The 14,926-nt window shown below is 67.0% G+C and overlaps 2 protein-coding genes across 2 annotated transcripts; one reads left to right on the plus strand and one right to left on the minus strand.

The window, feature by feature from the left end:
- Window positions 1-2,448: 2,448 nt before the first annotated feature.
- Window positions 2,449-6,206, plus strand: LOC309597617 (POU domain, class 5, transcription factor 3-like; the record flags this gene model as incomplete). The annotated part of the gene is made up of 5 exons (XM_082327217.1): window positions 2,449-2,949; window positions 4,322-4,433; window positions 4,858-4,988; window positions 5,522-5,686; window positions 5,955-6,206. The coding sequence occupies 5 exons, from the start codon at window positions 2,449-2,451 to the stop codon at window positions 6,204-6,206; spliced, it is 1,161 nt and encodes a 386-aa protein (XP_082183343.1).
- A 3,601-nt stretch (window positions 6,207-9,807) lies between these two features.
- Window positions 9,808-12,735, minus strand: FUT7 (fucosyltransferase 7). Its single transcript, XM_082327302.1, has 2 exons — window positions 12,666-12,735; window positions 9,808-11,095 (listed from the first exon to the last, which is right to left on the minus strand). Exon 2 carries the CDS (start codon window positions 11,050-11,052, stop codon window positions 10,009-10,011), a length of 1,044 nt encoding a protein of 347 aa, XP_082183428.1. The 5' UTR covers window positions 11,053-11,095; window positions 12,666-12,735; the 3' UTR covers window positions 9,808-10,008.
- Window positions 12,736-14,926: the final 2,191 nt, after the last annotated feature.

Consider the following 14,926-nt stretch of genomic DNA (forward strand, 5'->3'; position numbering starts at 1 on the left):
TCACCAAGCAAAACTAGCGCCAAAGCAGCGCCAAACCAGCGCACCCCGCAAAGGGAGGACAAGCAGATGGGCGCCTCTGTCCCCACAGCCTGCTGCCATCTCAGTGAGCTGGGGAGCACTGGCGCGTTTCTTTCTGCTCCCCTTTTCCTGGCAGGATCCCACCCGTCCCCAGCTGGGTTACAGACCGCAGCGCCGGGCCCAGGCCCATGGCGTGCACAGGCTCCAGCCACCGGGGTGACGGAGGGGCGGACGGCCAAGGCCTGGCCATCGGAGCACAATGACCCCGCACAACAACCAGGCACCTCACACGGCCCCCCCAAAATCGCCCCATTGAAATGTACGGGGGGGGGACACACACCGAGAAACCCCACTGACTCCCTCCACATCCCCCAGCTAAAACCATCACTGCCACAATGGGCCCCGCTCCTACAAAGGGGCCGGTTCAAAGTCAACGTCTCCCTTCCCCTCCGCCTGTATATGAAAGAGAGCAGGAATGCGTTTGAGGCCTTGGCGGGCTGGGGGGCTTCCTGGGGGGATGGAGAGAAAGAGCAGGTTGGCAGGAGGAGGGGGTCCGGCCAGGAACAATAAATCAAAGGGAAGGGGAGTTACTGCCCAGCCGAGGATCTTCTGAAACCCTGGGCCGCAGCGGGAGCCCGGGAGGAGCAGGGCTGATGGCTGCCATTGGGGTCCCGCAGCGAGACTTCCCCTGCCCGCTGGCGGAGGGCAGGCAGGGTGGCCCTGCCGGCACGGCACCCCGGCAGCATGACCCCCTGGCAGTACGGCACCCCGGCAGCACAGCACCCAGGCATCACGGCACCCCCAGCAGCAGGGCACCCAGGCACCACGGCACCACGGGCCAGGGCCTGGCTCTCCCCTGGCATGGCCAAATCCGGCACCTGCAGGGAAAAGCGCCTCGCCGGCTGCAGGCAGTGCTTCAGGGCTCAGGGCTGCCCACGTCCCCGCGGACAGGCTCTTTGCATCCTCAGGTCATTTTCCTGGGGTGCCCTCCCACCCCCAGGCAGCCTGGCACAGCCGGAATGGGCAGCCTGGCACATGCCCCGCCAGGCGTCAGGAAGGGGCTTCAATTCCAGCTCACCCTCTTGGTCATTTTTTTTTTTTTCCCTCCTAGGAATATCACTACAAGGGCTGTTCCACTCCCATGTGCTGGGCCAGGGGCTGCTGCTGGCACTGGGTGCCAGTCCCTGGGTGGATATGGGTCCCTGGGTGGATATGGGTCCCTGGGTGCCAGCCCTTGGGTGCCAGCCCTCTCGGGAGCCAAAGCAAGCGCTTCATAACCAGCACCGAGTGCCTTCCATCAGTCCCACCAGCAGCCCCATCCCCATCCCACCGCCGCGGGGGAGGCTCCTCCGGCCTATCTCTTTGGCATATCTCCAGTGCCAGACGGCTGCAGGCTCCCGGTAATCTGGGTTAATAAACAGGGAGCAGTGCTGGCAGCGGGGTGGCCCCTCGCCCTGCCCTGGCTGGGGTCGGGGTGCCCACGCTGCCAGTGCCCACCTGTGCCCAGGAGCCGGCATCGGGCAGCCCGGTCCCAGCGGGGCCTGGCGTGGCGGCAGTGCCAGGGCCGGGGAAGCTCCCGGTGCCAAGGCGGGAAGGGGGAAATGCCTGGATAGCGCCATTGTGAAGGGCAGCGTGAGAGGAAAGCCCTTCAGATAGAGAAAATCTGAAGCGCGCTCCATCGTGGAGCAAGACGGGCGCCATAGCCAGGGCTGCCATCGGCTCCCCGGCGGCACAGCCGGAGCTGCGGGGCCTCGCCGCCTGCCCAGGCCCGGAGGGACGCGCTCCCGCCGGCCGCGGCCTTGCTCTGCGGGGCGAGGAAGAGGAGAGGGGCGGCGGGAGCGTGGGCAGCCCCGGCGCCAGGCACGAAGCACTCGAGGGCACCCCCGGGGCGGCCGAGCCCTGGCACCGCGCTCCCGCCGCACGACGCCAGCGGCGGCCCCGGGGCTCGGCCGTCCGACCCGCGGGCAGGCTGCCGCCCCCAGCCCCGGCTCTGGCCGCGGCGGCTGCCCCCTTCCCCGCCGCGATGCCGGGTCCCCGCCCGTGCCCAGCCCCAGGCGGGGATCCCCGGCGGCGGCCCTTTGCAGAGGCGGCCCCCCCCGGGCCGTGCGGGGGGCTCTGCCCGTCGCCGCAGCGGGGCCGGCCCGGGCCCCCTGCGCCCCGAGGGCAGGGTGCGGGCGGCCGCCGCCCACCTCCCCTCGCCCCTTCCCCCCGGCGCCCCCCTCGCCCCCCCCGGGGGGGATCAAGTTCACGCCCGACCCACCGGTGCGGGGCCAATGGGGCCGGGGCCCATTTCCATACGGCCCGGCCCGGCCCGGCCCGGCCCCGCCGCCCTCAGAGGCCCCGGCGGCGCCGCAGCAGGGAGGCAGCGGCCGGCGGGCGGCCGGGCCGAGCCCCGCAGCCCCCGCATGGAGCCCTAGGGCGGCGGGCAGCATGTTCAGCCCCGACGGGGGGCTGCCGGCCGCCCCCTTCGGCCTCTTGCCCGACGCCGGCCCGCCCTTTCCCCGCGGCGGCTTCGACGGGGCGGCCGCCCAGCCGCTCTTCTTCCCCTTCGCCGCCGAACCCGAGGCCGCCCGCGACCCGCCGCCGCCCCGCGCCTGGCTGCCCCCGCCCGCCGGGCCGCCCGCCAAGGCGGAGGCTCGCCCGGGCCGGCCCTGCCGCCAGCCCTCGCCCGAGCCCCGCGCCGCGGCCTGCTGCGGCCCGGCCTGGCCCGCCCCGCCCTGGGCCGGGCCCGCGCCCCCCGCCGCCGCCGCCGCCGCCCTGCCCGGCCCGCCCTTCCCCGGCCCCGGCCCCGGCCCCGCCGCCTTCCCCGGCCCCCAGCTCTGCCCCGCCGCCCTGCAGCCGGGCTCCGGCGGCCTCTCCGGGCTGGGCAGCAGCGGCAGCTCCAGCGGTGCCGCCAGTGAGGGCGGACACTCCAGCGACAGCGGCGACGAGGTGAGACCCGACGGGACGGGGACGGGCTGCCCTGCCCTTCCCCGCGGGGGTACCGCGCCCCGCTGCCGGGGCAGGGAGCGGGGCCTGGGCTCGCTGCCGGGCCGCCCCGTCGGGGCCGGAGCTGCCGGGGACCCCGCCGGTGCCGCGCTGCCTCCGCCGGGAGAAGCCCCGCAGCGGCCCGACGTGTCCCAGCGGCTCCTCCCGGCCGGGGGGAGGCTGCTCTGGGGTGAGAAGGGGGAGTTTGGGGAGGCGAGGGCAGCGCGGTCCCCCCGGGCTCCGCCGGCCCCCGGCAGCCCTCGGCTCTGCGGGCGCGGCGGCTCCTTCCCCGGCCGCGGCTCCCGTGGCTCCGCGGGCCCCGACGGCTGCGGGGGCAGCGCCGGGCGGGGGGGGCTCGGCAGCGCTGGTTCTCGGCGTGCCTGGCAGCTGTCGTTTGGGGTTGTTATTAATGTTTTTAAATATAAACCCGGCCCTCCCAGGCAAGCGCGCCGCGGGGGCAGCGGCGGCAGATGATGCCGGGGTTTGTTGGAAGGTTCCCGTGTGGGGAGGGAGCCGCTGCCGGCTGCGTGCCGCGGGGACCGGGAGGGATGGGGTTTCCCGGCTGAGGATTGCCCCGTGGCAGGAATGCTCCCGGACTTCTTGCTGCCGATGTACGGCAGGAATTAAAAGCCGAGACTCGCTGGCAGGGGGGAGGGCTGTAAAATCCGAAATTGCGCTGCAAATGTGGAAATCGGGTAAAAAAAAACGAGCAAAATACCCCCGCAGCGGCTGGAAGCTGGGAAGCGCCTGGGTAAGCGGCTTTCCAGGAGGGAAGAGCCTGGTTGTGGCAGGGAGGTGGTTGGATCCCCCTGGAGTCGTGGGCGCTTTCATGATTTCGCTGCCCGGAGGGCGCGGGGCTGGCGAGGGGCTGCTCCGTGCCCGGGAGCCCTGGGGACGCGTCGTGGGGTGCGGGGGACCGGGCGATGCGGGGGCCATTGGCGAATGTGCCCATCAGCGCTGGCTCTGGTCGGGCCGGGGGGCAGAGCAGGAGCTCCGGGTGTTGCCGGGTCCCTGCGCCACCCAGGCCTCTGCCCCGCCGGCGTGGTGTGAGCTGGGCAGTGTGCCGTGGCCGGGGGTGCCCAGGAGGTCCTGCGTGGGGCAGGGCGGGGTGGGGGCACTTCGGGGTCCCTGAGCAGAGCCCCTTGTTCAGGGCTTGGGGAAAACCCTTCTGCCGCCCACCCCGTTGCCCCAAGGACCCCATTGCCCCGAGGTGGCAGCGGCTGGTGGGTGCCCCTCCTGTCCCCATCCCCGCCCCACGCTGGCCCCGACAGACCCCGCTCCTGGCAGCCCCTGGGTGCCACTTGTCCCCTCTCAGGTTTGTCTCTGCCCCTGCCAGGATGCGCCAACCTCGGAGGAGCTGGAGCAGTTCGCCAAGGACCTCAAGCACAAGCGCATCATGCTGGGCTTCACCCAGGCCGATGTGGGGCTGGCTCTGGGCACCCTCTACGGTAAGGGGGGTCCGGTGCGGGTCCTGGCCTCCCCCCCACACCCGGGGGGAAGGGAGAGGCCCGGGAGGGGGATGGAGCACCTGGGCGATGGAGATTTCTGCTCCTTAACGACCTGCGAAGGAGGCGGTGAGAACCAGCCCCGGGGCTCCCCAGCCCTGCTTAAGTGCTCGCTCAAGCTGCAGGGGTTTGATAACGAGGAACTGGTTTAAAATCGCTACAGCTGCTTATTGAAGAGTGTTTCAGTGCTTTAAATCCCTGCTAAAGCAGCAGGGAGAATGCCTTTCCTGATCCCCCATCTCCAGGGCTAGGGGGTGCTGGAGGGGGGCTGCAGGGGCAGGGGCAGGGGCAGGGGCAGGGGCAGGAGCAGGAGCAGGAGCAGGAGCAGGAGCAGGAGCGGTGCGTGATGCCCTGCCTGCCCGCACAGGGAAGATGTTCAGCCAGACGACCATCTGCCGCTTCGAAGCGCTCCAGCTCAGCTTCAAGAACATGTGCAAGCTGAAGCCGCTGCTGCAGCGTTGGCTCAACGAGGCGGAGAACACGGACAACATGCAGGAGGTACGGGGAGGGGGTACCATGCCCCGGTGAGCCTCGGCCTGCAGCTCCTCCTCCCTTTACACGTCCTTTTTGGGGGAGAGGAGGGGAGCAGCAGCCGTCCCATGCCACAGCAGCATCTCACTGCCCTGGCTTCCGTCGGGCTGTGCGGGGAACCGCTGGGTGTCGCCTTCCGCCAGGCTGGGGGGAGCCCAAATCCCCCCACAGACACCTTGTGGCAACTGTGGCAGCTCCCATCTCAGAGCAACCGGCTCCTGCTGGAATCTCAGATAAGCTGGAGGTGCAGCTCGCTGCTCCCTGGGGAGCCTGGAGGGGTGTGGGATGATGCGTCCGTCCCCCCCACACCAGCTACAGGCGGTGCTGGGCCACTGCGAATGGCCCCAGTTGCAGTGGGGTGACGCTCAGTGGACAGTCACGGGGACAGAGCCTGTCCCCATCCCTCCCAGACCTCTGCAGCCAGCCGCACATGTGTCCGGAGCCTGGCGGGGACATGGCTAGCCCTGTGACCACGCGTGTGGCCTCTCCCTCATTTCCAGATGTGCAACGCGGAGCAAGTGTTGGCCCAAGCCCGAAAGAGAAAACGCAGGACCAGCATCGAGACCAATGTGAAGGGGACGCTGGAGAGCTTCTTCCGCAAGTGCGTGAAGCCCAGTCCCCAGGAGATCTCCCAGATCGCTGAGGACCTCAACCTGGACAAAGATGTAGGTTGGGAGGGTTTGCAGGGTGGGTGCCCACGCGGCTGCGGTTTCTGAGCGCCCACGTCAGGCCAGTTTGATGCTGGAAGCTGCGGGAGGGCGGCTGGGGCTGGTAGCCACCACCTGCCCAAGCCCAGCCTCAGAAGGAGCTGTGGCAGGGAGGGTGCTGTGCTGGTGGGTTGGGGTGCTGTGGAGACACCACCAGCAGAAGGGGCCCCTTGTCACCCGCACAGCGCCTGGGCTCTCACCCTTCCCCGTCTCCCCTCCCTCGCAGGTGGTCCGGGTCTGGTTCTGCAACCGGCGTCAGAAAGGCAAACGGCTGCTGCTGCCCTTCGGCAACGAGGCGGAGGGGGTGATGTACGACATGAACCAGTCCCTGGTGCCCACTGGCCTGCCCATCCCGGTGACGTCCCAGGGCTACAGCCTGGCGCCCTCCCCTCCCGTCTACATGCCGCCCTTCCACAAAGCCGAGATATTCCCTCAAGCGCTGCAACCTGGGCTCTCCATGAGCAACAGCAGCCACTGAACCGGGGGCTGCGGGGGCTGGTGCCGCCCCGACACCGCGGCCGGGCTGGCTCTCTGGGGGCACCTCCCCCCCTTTGCCCTGAGAAGGCACGGGCACGGCCCCGCTCCCAGGGCACTCGCTGGGCTGCCTTAGGGCTTTTGGGGCACAAGGGGCAGGTGGTTGCTCCCAGCCCTTCCCAGTTATGTGAGTTTACTGGTCCCAGCAGCGTTGGCCCCCCTCCGACCTCTCCTGGGGGGCAGCTGCTCCTGCCCCACTGCACCCCACCAAAGCCACGCGTGCCCAGGGCGCCGAGCAGAGCTGCCTGTCCCCGGCCCCAGCCCAGCCGAGCCCACTCTCCTGCAAGACCCAGAAAAAAAAGTATTTTTTAGATTTTTTTTTTTTTGGGGGGGGGGGAGGGGGGTGGTTTTATTATTTTTTTTTTCCAATGGTTTTCGGTTGTAGTTTTTAAAAAGCAAAAATCTTTGTAGTGATCACTAGTTTCCCAGGTGCCTCCTCCCTGTCATGTAGAGCAGGGCTGGGGCGCTGGGCCCAGGGCCGGGGTCCCCGCCGGCTCTGCCCACCCTCCCAGGCAGCTGGGGTGAGCGGAGGGCTGGAGCGTGGGGCAGAGGTGAGCCCTCGCAGCCCCAGCCGCCCCTTGCCCCGCCACATGGGAGAGCTTCGCCCGTCCCTGGGCAGGCTGGCAGGGTGTGTTTTGGGGGGAGTCCTCCACAGACCTTGTGCCCAGTGTCACCCCGGGTCCCCTGTGCCCTCTCTGCTCTCCGGCCGTTGTCCCTCGCCCCAGCCCGGCTGCCCAGCGGGGCCGACACCGTCCTGTCCATGCTGCTAGCACCCCCGTGCCTTTGAGCCCACTGTAGTTGATGATGATTTTTATTTTTTTATTTTTTTTTCCTTAATCATATTCCCTCTGGCAACGAAATAAATCTCACTTCTTTGGGGCATGAGAGCGAGTTAACCCTTTCCTTGCATCCCTGCTCCTGCACGGGGCCAGGCAGCCCAGCGGTGCGGGTTTGGCTGCGTGCGGGGGGCACAGTGGCGCTGGACCGGGGCACCCCAACAGGGCTGACCTGGCCCACCCGGCTCTTGGGTGCCTGCGGCCTGGCCCGCTGCAGGGCTGGCGGCGGCTTGGCCCTGGAGGGACACCGGCGTCTCTGGGCTGTGCACCCCCAAAGCAGAGGTGGTCAGGAGGATGGCGGGGGTCGCCTTCCACCCGGTTTGAGCTGTGGTTTTTCCATAGCTGCTTTTGGGAAGGGTGGAAGCACAGCAGGATCTCCCGCGCAGGCAGCTCCAGTGGATGCTGGGGACAGGGAAGGACAGGGATGCAGCGGGAAGGACAGGGATGCAGCGGGAGCTGCAGAGCCCCTAGCCCTGTACGGGTAGCCCAGGCTCTCCTCGCCACAGGGCTGCCAGTGTGGCCGCAGTGGGCGAGGGATGTTCCTTGCTGCGTGGTCCAGCCAAGGAAGCCTCGTGGTGGCCGTGCCTGGTGGTGCCAGCCCAGGTGGGTGGGCACCAGGGGCTGAGCTGGTGGGAATCGGGGGTGCAAGTGTTGGGGATGATGCCTCGGGGTGCAAGTGTCTGGGGGATGACACCTCGCTTTTCACCGCCCTGGCCTCTGCACCTTGGTTTGCCACCAGCCTGCACCCCTGAGGGGGATTTTTCCCCTCGGCAGAAGCCATGAAATGACCAAGCCTGCAGGGAAGCTTCTGAAAAGCCCCTATTTCAGCTCGGCTGCAACGGGTTTGCTCTCTGGGGTTGGCCTGCAGCCTTGCTCCCATGGGCTGGGCAGGAGCGGGGCCACTGCAGGCAGCTGGGTGCCAGCCCATGGGGTGGGATCCTCTCGGCTCACCCAGTGTCCCCGCTTGCTCCCCAGTGCCTGGGTGCCCAGGGCCACGTCTCTGCCTGCCCACAGGGTGGGGGCATGGCACCCACTGGAAACTGCCCCCACCGCCTCTGCTGCCTGGGGCTTTGGGGGTGCTGGAGGCCGGTGATCAGTGGGGTCGGTAGCAGAAAGCCTGGGAAGGATGTCACCGCCCCGATGTTTGCTTCTTTCCACATCTGCACCGTCTGATTTTCTGCTCCAGCAAAAGGCATCCTGGCGGGAGCCCCAGCCCCCCGCAGGGTCCCCAGATCCCGCTGCCCCAGTGCCGTGCCCACGGCCGCTCACGGCCCCTCCTGCTCCCTTTTCGGTTGACCCAGAAGACAAAACAAGACCGAAATCGGAAGCCGCAGAAATCGGAAGAGAATGGTGTGCCCGTCAAACTGCAGCCCGGTGAGGGCTGGGGCCACAGCGAAGCGCCAGCTCGGGCAGGAATGTCCCCTCTGCTGAGGGGGTGTCACCGCATGCCTGAGCCCCGCTGCACCCCGGGCGTGGGGAGCAGGTCCCAGAGGGCAGCTGGCAGCTCGTGGGGTGGCAAGGGTGGGGTTGGGTGGCTTTGGGGCTGCAGTGAGGGAAACCAGGGGAAACCTGTGGCAAAATGAGTTGTTTGTGCCAGGCGTTGATGGCACTGAGCCAAGGGGCATGGAGGAAGGCACAGATGGAGCAGTCATGTCCCACCCCCTGCTCCTGTCACCCAGCCACCACTGATCCCAGATGGGTGCTTCCCCTCGGGGTGTCTGGGCATCGCCTGTGCCCAGGGTGCAAGGTGCATGCGCTGCAGGGTGCCCATGGAGCAGGGTGCACGCAGTGCAGGGTGAGTGTGTGGTGCAGGGTGCCCGTGGTGCAGGGTGTGTGCACGGCGCAGGATGCCCACGGTGCAGGGTGCTTCCCATGCAGGGTTCTTCCCATGCAGGGTACCCACGGTGCAAGGTGCTTCCCATGCAGGGTACCCATGGTGCAGGGTGCTTTCTGTGCAGGGTGCCCACGGTGCAGGGTGTGTGCACAGCGCAGGGTGCCCACAGTGTGGCGTGTGTGGAGCACAGTGTCCAGCACTGCAGGGTGCCAGTAGAGCGGGTGCCTGGGGTGTGTGGTGCACGCGCAGTGCAGGGTGCGCAGGGGCTTGGCAGTGCCAAGGGCACACGGAGCAGGCTGCTGGTGCCACGGGGCACCCATGGGACCAGCTTTGCCCCGGGCTGGCTGCAAGGCTCCGGACGCCACCACCTCGCTGGCTTCCTGCCGCAGCAGGGCAGGCGTGCCGGCAGGGGAGCAAGAAACCACAGCATCCCTCTCTGACTCGGTCTGGCACTGAGCAGGCTGAGATTGCTCTCTGAGAGCATCCGGTGTCCTGCCGGTCCTTGCCGGCACGGTGACACCCACAGCTCGAGAGTGGGGGTGGGTGGGGGAAATGAGTGCTGCTGGGCTGTGCCGGGAAGTGGCAGAGCAGAGGCTGTGCTCTTCGTCCCTGCTGCAGGGTGCTGGGCCCCACCGGGCTGCCCCGAGCTCGGCTCCTCCACCCCAGCCAGAAACGTCACCACGGGGCCTCTGCCACCGGGGCTTCGCCACTCAGCAGAGGGTGCTGAGCCCTCAGCCCCCCGCCAGCCTCCTGCCCTGCCCACCCACCGTGCCACAGGCAGAGCCTCTGCAGTGCCATCTCATTTATTTCCAAAGCACCCTCTCATCCTGCCAGCACCCTGGTGAGGTAGGACACTGTCAGGTCTGGGGGGGTTCGTCCCATTTTGCAAGACATTAAGTCACGTGGAGTTGCTCAAGGTCCCAGTGTGGCAACAGCCGGGTGGGAGGAGAGGCTGGGGCTCCCGCATCCCTCCCTGTCCGATGTCCTGGTCTGTAGGAGGGTGCCCCACGCTCCCCCCACCCCAGTATCCTCTGCCCAGATGCGTCCCCATGGTCCCAGCACACCCCAGCCCCATACTAGGTGTTGAACCAGCTCGCCAGGTCGGGATAGATGCGGCCGCGGGGCAGGCTGGGGTAGGCAGTGCAGATGGTGCAGATGCGCTCCCTCCAGTCAGTGTAGAGCTTCACGCTGTACCGCTTCTGCCAGGTGAAGAACTGGCGGTAGCGGCTGGAGTTCATGGTCTTCAGGAAGGTGGCCAGCTCCGCCAGGGAACCAAAGTCATCGACATGAATGAAGGAGTCTGCAGGAACGAATTGCTCGTAGTTGGCCCGGGGAGGCCCCAGCACCACAGGCACGGTGCCGGCCATCAGTGAGTTCCTCCAGAGCTTCTCAGTGATGTAGTCCTGGTGGATGGAGTTCTCAAAGGCCAGGTAGAACTTGGACTTGGATGTCGTGGGCAAGAGGCAGTCCTTGCAAAGTGGCTTTTTGTTTGCTTTCCCGTATATGTTCACGTGGAGGTACTGGGAGAGGTTTTTGTAGATCTCAGCTCTTTTCTGAGTCCTGTGGTAGTTGCTGATAACCCAGGACACCAAGTTGGTCTTCGTGGGGATGTTCACGGTGGCCGACCGGTTGGGCACAAGCTTGCCATAGGGGATGAAGATGTCCGAGTCCCGTCTGTAGGTCATCACCCAGTTGAAGGTCTGTTTCCATCCCGCTAGAGATTTAGTGTTGGAGGGGGACTCCAGGGAGACCCACACCCAGTTCTGCCCCGGCGGCCTCTCCCTGGGCAGCCTCTCCCTGCCAGGCTGGAGCCTGGTGTGGGGGAACACCACCACGTCCGCCTGGCCCAGGAGCCGCTGGTCCGTGGTGAGCCAGCAGCCGGCGATGCTGTACAGCTCACGGCAAACGTCCCCGCTGATGTTGGGGACCTGCTTCGAGGGCCATTCCCACACCAGGACCACCAGCGGCTCAGTGTGCTTGGGGGCTTCTCCCGAGACCTCGGAGGGGTTGAGGAAGCACCACAGGTTCCAGAGGGTGGTTACAAACACCCCGGCGGTGACGACCACCTTCATGCCGGGCCGGCCCCACAGCAGCCGTGGCAGCGGTGATGCCCAGGGCATGCTGCCGGGCTGGCTGTCACCTTCTCGGTGACAGAGCCAACACCTGGGAGAGAGGAGAGGCCACCAAGGGCCGTCAGCTTGCTGACAGCAAGGGGTGGTAGGGAGGCGCTAGGGCCAGAGGGGGTGGAGAAAGGGCTTCTCCATGAAAGCTGGGCCCCAGTGTCACCCCTGGTCCCTCCACTGGCCCCCAGCTCCCCCCATGCACCTGGTGTCACCCTGTGGTGGCTTTTGTGTCACCCTCCCGCAGTTCCTGGTGTCCCCACCTCCGGGGCGAGCAGGGATGCTGGCAAAGAGGACACAGAGCCGATGGGTGGCACCCCCCGTCCCCCTGCCCCAGCTCCCTGGCACCGCTCCCCATCACACGCGCAAGGGATGCGGTCCCTGGTACTCGCTCCGTGCCTCAGTTTCCCCACCCGACAAACAGCCACACTCCCACTCCACCCGTCTTGCTTTGCCCCGGGTGGGTTGAGCCTGAAATGCAGCCAGTCTCGCCGCAGCCAGGCTCGGGGAAAGGTGCTGGGGGTTTGCAGGATGGGGCCATGCATCAAAGGGCAAGGGGGGATACCCTGAGTCCTGCCTGAATAACCCCACAGCAAGGCCCCAGCTGCAAACTGGGAGTGACTGGGAAGTCTGAAACCCTGTTTGGGGCTGTGTCCTGCCCAAGCAGTGCCCCCTCACCCCCGCACCCTCCTGTGGTGATGGCAGGGCTTTCCCCAGGCTCAGGGTGCTCTCCCCGGGCTCGGGGTGCTCTCCCCAGCCACCAAGGGCATGGGGAGCCCCAGCAGTCTGGGACCTCGCAGCCTTGGTGCCCCAAACACTTGTATTTTATTTTCGGGGTGTCACAGAGGGCCAGTGCCCCGCAGGCAGGGCAGGGAGGGCAGTGCGGGCAGGCAGCCATTTGGGGCTGCTGCTGGTGGGGCTCAGCCCACAGGCACATGGCAACCCCAGCCGCGAGATGCTCGCCCTGCCATGGTGCCCATCTGCCTGCCTCAGGCCTCTGCCAGCGGTGCTGTGCCTTAACCGGCAGCACTGATGGGAAGGGAGAGCAGCGGCAGGGGCGGCGAGCGGGACGCTTGGCTGGGCTGGGGACCGGTGGCCAGCTTGAGCTCACCCGGGAGTGCTGGTCCCAGGGGCAGGGCTCAGCACCCACAGCGTCCGGCACCAAAGGCAGTTTCCCTTTTGAGGTAACCCCCTGAAAACACTGGCTGCCTGAGCCCCGCTGCCGGCGAGGGCTCTGCCGGTTCCTCCACGATTTTGGAGCCTCCTGGAAAGCAGTGCCCTGCTTTCCCACCCCAGCTGCTGCAGCTTTGCTGTGAAAAATCCCTTCCCTGCCTTGGCCCACTCCGTCTGTCCTGCTAAAATACACGAGCTAAGTTTAGGCTGCAGAGAAACCTGGCATCTGAAGCAGGGAGGGTTGGGAAAGCTTTGCCAGCTCCCGGCACCGCACGCTGGTGCTTCGCGTCCCTCTGCCCGCCAGTCCCCGGCAATGGGGATGCTGCCCCCGTTTCACGGATGCTCTGGGAAGGGGATACCCCACTCCGGCAGTGCCAGGAGCCGACCCGCTTCTCAGCCCCTCTTCCCGCAGCGGGCAGTGGTGCTGAGCTCAGACTTACCGGGGAAGGGCCGGCGCGGCGGCGTGCGAGGTGCCTGCGTGCGTCTGCCCGGGCGGCTGCCGGTGCTGGGCTGGGGCACTCGAGGGCTTCCTCTTTTCTGCGGTTTTGCCTCGTCCCAGCCCCACAGCGGGTCCTTCCTGCTGCGCGTGGCAGCTGGCACAGCCTGCTCCCGGCACTTCCCCTGTGCTGCGCAGGCAGCGCCGTGACCCAGGGCTGGGTGCATGCCCTGGGGCCGGGTGGGTGCCCCGTGGCCTGGGTGGATGCCCTGTGGCCTGGGTGGGTGCTCAAAAGCTGGGTGGGTGCCCTCTGGTTGAGCGGGCACCCCATGGCTGGGTGGGTGCCTCACGGTCTGTGCATGTCCCATATCGGCGAGGGTGCCCCATGGCTGGGTGCATGCCCCATAGCAGGGTGGGTGTGTGGCTGAGTGGGTGCCCCGTGGCTGTGTGAGTGTCCCAGGGCCGGGCAGGCATTACATGGCTGAGCACACGCCCCCACAGATGTGTGGGTGCCTTGTGGCTGGGTAGGTGCCCATGGCTAGTGCGTGCCCCGTGGCTGGGTGCTGCATGTGGCTGGGTGCGTGCCCTCCAGCCGGGTGCATGCCCCATGCCAGGGTGGGACACTTGCCCGGCGCGTGCCCCGTGGCAAGTGCTGCCGCACGGCAGAGCCCTGGCACCCCCAGGAGAGGCTCCTGGTGCGGGTGCTGCTCACAGCTCTGTGCCTGCCCCATCCCCTGGGCTTCCCCTGCCGCCCTCCGGCCAGGCTGCGGCTCCTTGGAGAAGGTGCCTGTGGCCCCACCTGGGATTTCAGCTCCCCAAAGAGTTTTCCCAGGTGCTAGCTTCCAAACTGAGCCCAAATCGTGGCTCCTTTCTGCCAAGCGCCTCTCCCATCCCAGCTGCCAGCCAGAGCCTCGATGCCCTGGCTGCGCCGCAGTTTTCCAAGGTACCTGTCCGCGGTTTGCCTGCTGGAGCCGTGGCCATGCAGGGGGTAATGCAGCACAGCGGGGCTGCGTGGAGCCCATCGGGCAGCTCTGTGAGCCTGCAGCTTTGTTTTCCTGAGACCACTAATGCATTATTTATTATTATTATTATTATTATTATTATTATTATTATTATTATTATTCTCGAAAGCAGGATGGTTGGGTCCGGCTGCGCGCCCCTGGCACAGGCAGCTCCCTCTGAAACCACCCAGGAGCAGCCAAGGAGCAAGATGCTCGTTCGGCTTGGACTGGAACCAGGTGCTTCCTCAGTGTTTGCCGCTACCCGTGGCAGAGCTGGCGGGGAGGGAGTGGGGATCAGCCCCAGAGCCTCAGCCTGGCACTGCCACCCAGGGCCGCAGGCGATTCCCTCTTGGCGGCTGCTGGGAAGGGACTGGCGCCTTGCCCGGGCGCGTGTGCCGGGGGTTCGAACGTCCTGCCTGCGCTGGGATGGGTGCAGGCAGGGCCCTGCCCTCAGCCTCACCAAGGTGCCTCCCGTCTGCCACCCGCAGCCCGGTTGAAAACAGGATGCCAGCCTGACTTTGGCTCCCACTGACTCATCTTGAAACTGTCAGCTAAAGCGGCACCAGCAGCTCCTCGGCACTGCCAGGCCCCGGGCACATGCCCTGCCGGGGATGCTTTCTGCCAAAAGGGGAAGCGGGCACACATGTGCCTCGGCAGCGGCTGCACGGAGAGCTGCCTCCTGTGCCCAGGCTGCGGACTTCCCCTGTCCCCGTCTGGCCACGTGCCCAGTTGTTTTCTTTGCTGGCATTGCTGTCCGGGCACCAAGTCTCCCCCGAAGCCCTGGCAGAGAGATGGGGAAACTGAGGCAGTGGCAGGGAGGGGAGCCCCGAGGCGTGCAGTGCTGTCCCTGGCGCTGGCAGGGGCACACGCAGAGCTGGGAGCGGGGCCCCAAACCACTTGGGGTCTGTACCCCCCACTGCACCCTTGTTCCCGCTGCCTGCCCAGATCCTGGGAGCGAGGACGGCCGCAGCGCTGGCGGCGAGGCGAGGGGCTGGGCAGCGGCTGGGCACGGCGCCATGCCACCGCACCGGGGTGTAGCAGGGCTCTGCGGTTTCAGTGCCGCCCTGGGAGCCCTCAGAGGCCAACTGTGGCTCCGGGCTGGGTGTTTTTTTCCTCCCCAGCCGTGTCCCCTGTTTCCTGTTATCTTTTCTCACCCCCTTTCTGCATTTCTTCCCCTGTGTGATTGAGAGCCCCGATACAGGGCCTGCCCCAACCGTTCCCAGCAGGGCCTGCCCCAACCCTGCTGGCCACAGGCAGCACTCCC

This window comes from Platalea leucorodia (assembly GCF_965183815.1).
Source record: "Platalea leucorodia genome assembly, chromosome: 15".
NCBI lineage: Eukaryota > Metazoa > Chordata > Aves > Pelecaniformes > Threskiornithidae > Platalea > Platalea leucorodia.

Excerpts from the sequence above, each read along its gene's own strand:
- FUT7 (XM_082327302.1), bottom strand. The coding sequence starts at position 11,052 with ATGCCCTGGGCATCACCGCTGCCACGGCTGCTGTGGGGCCGGCCCGGC.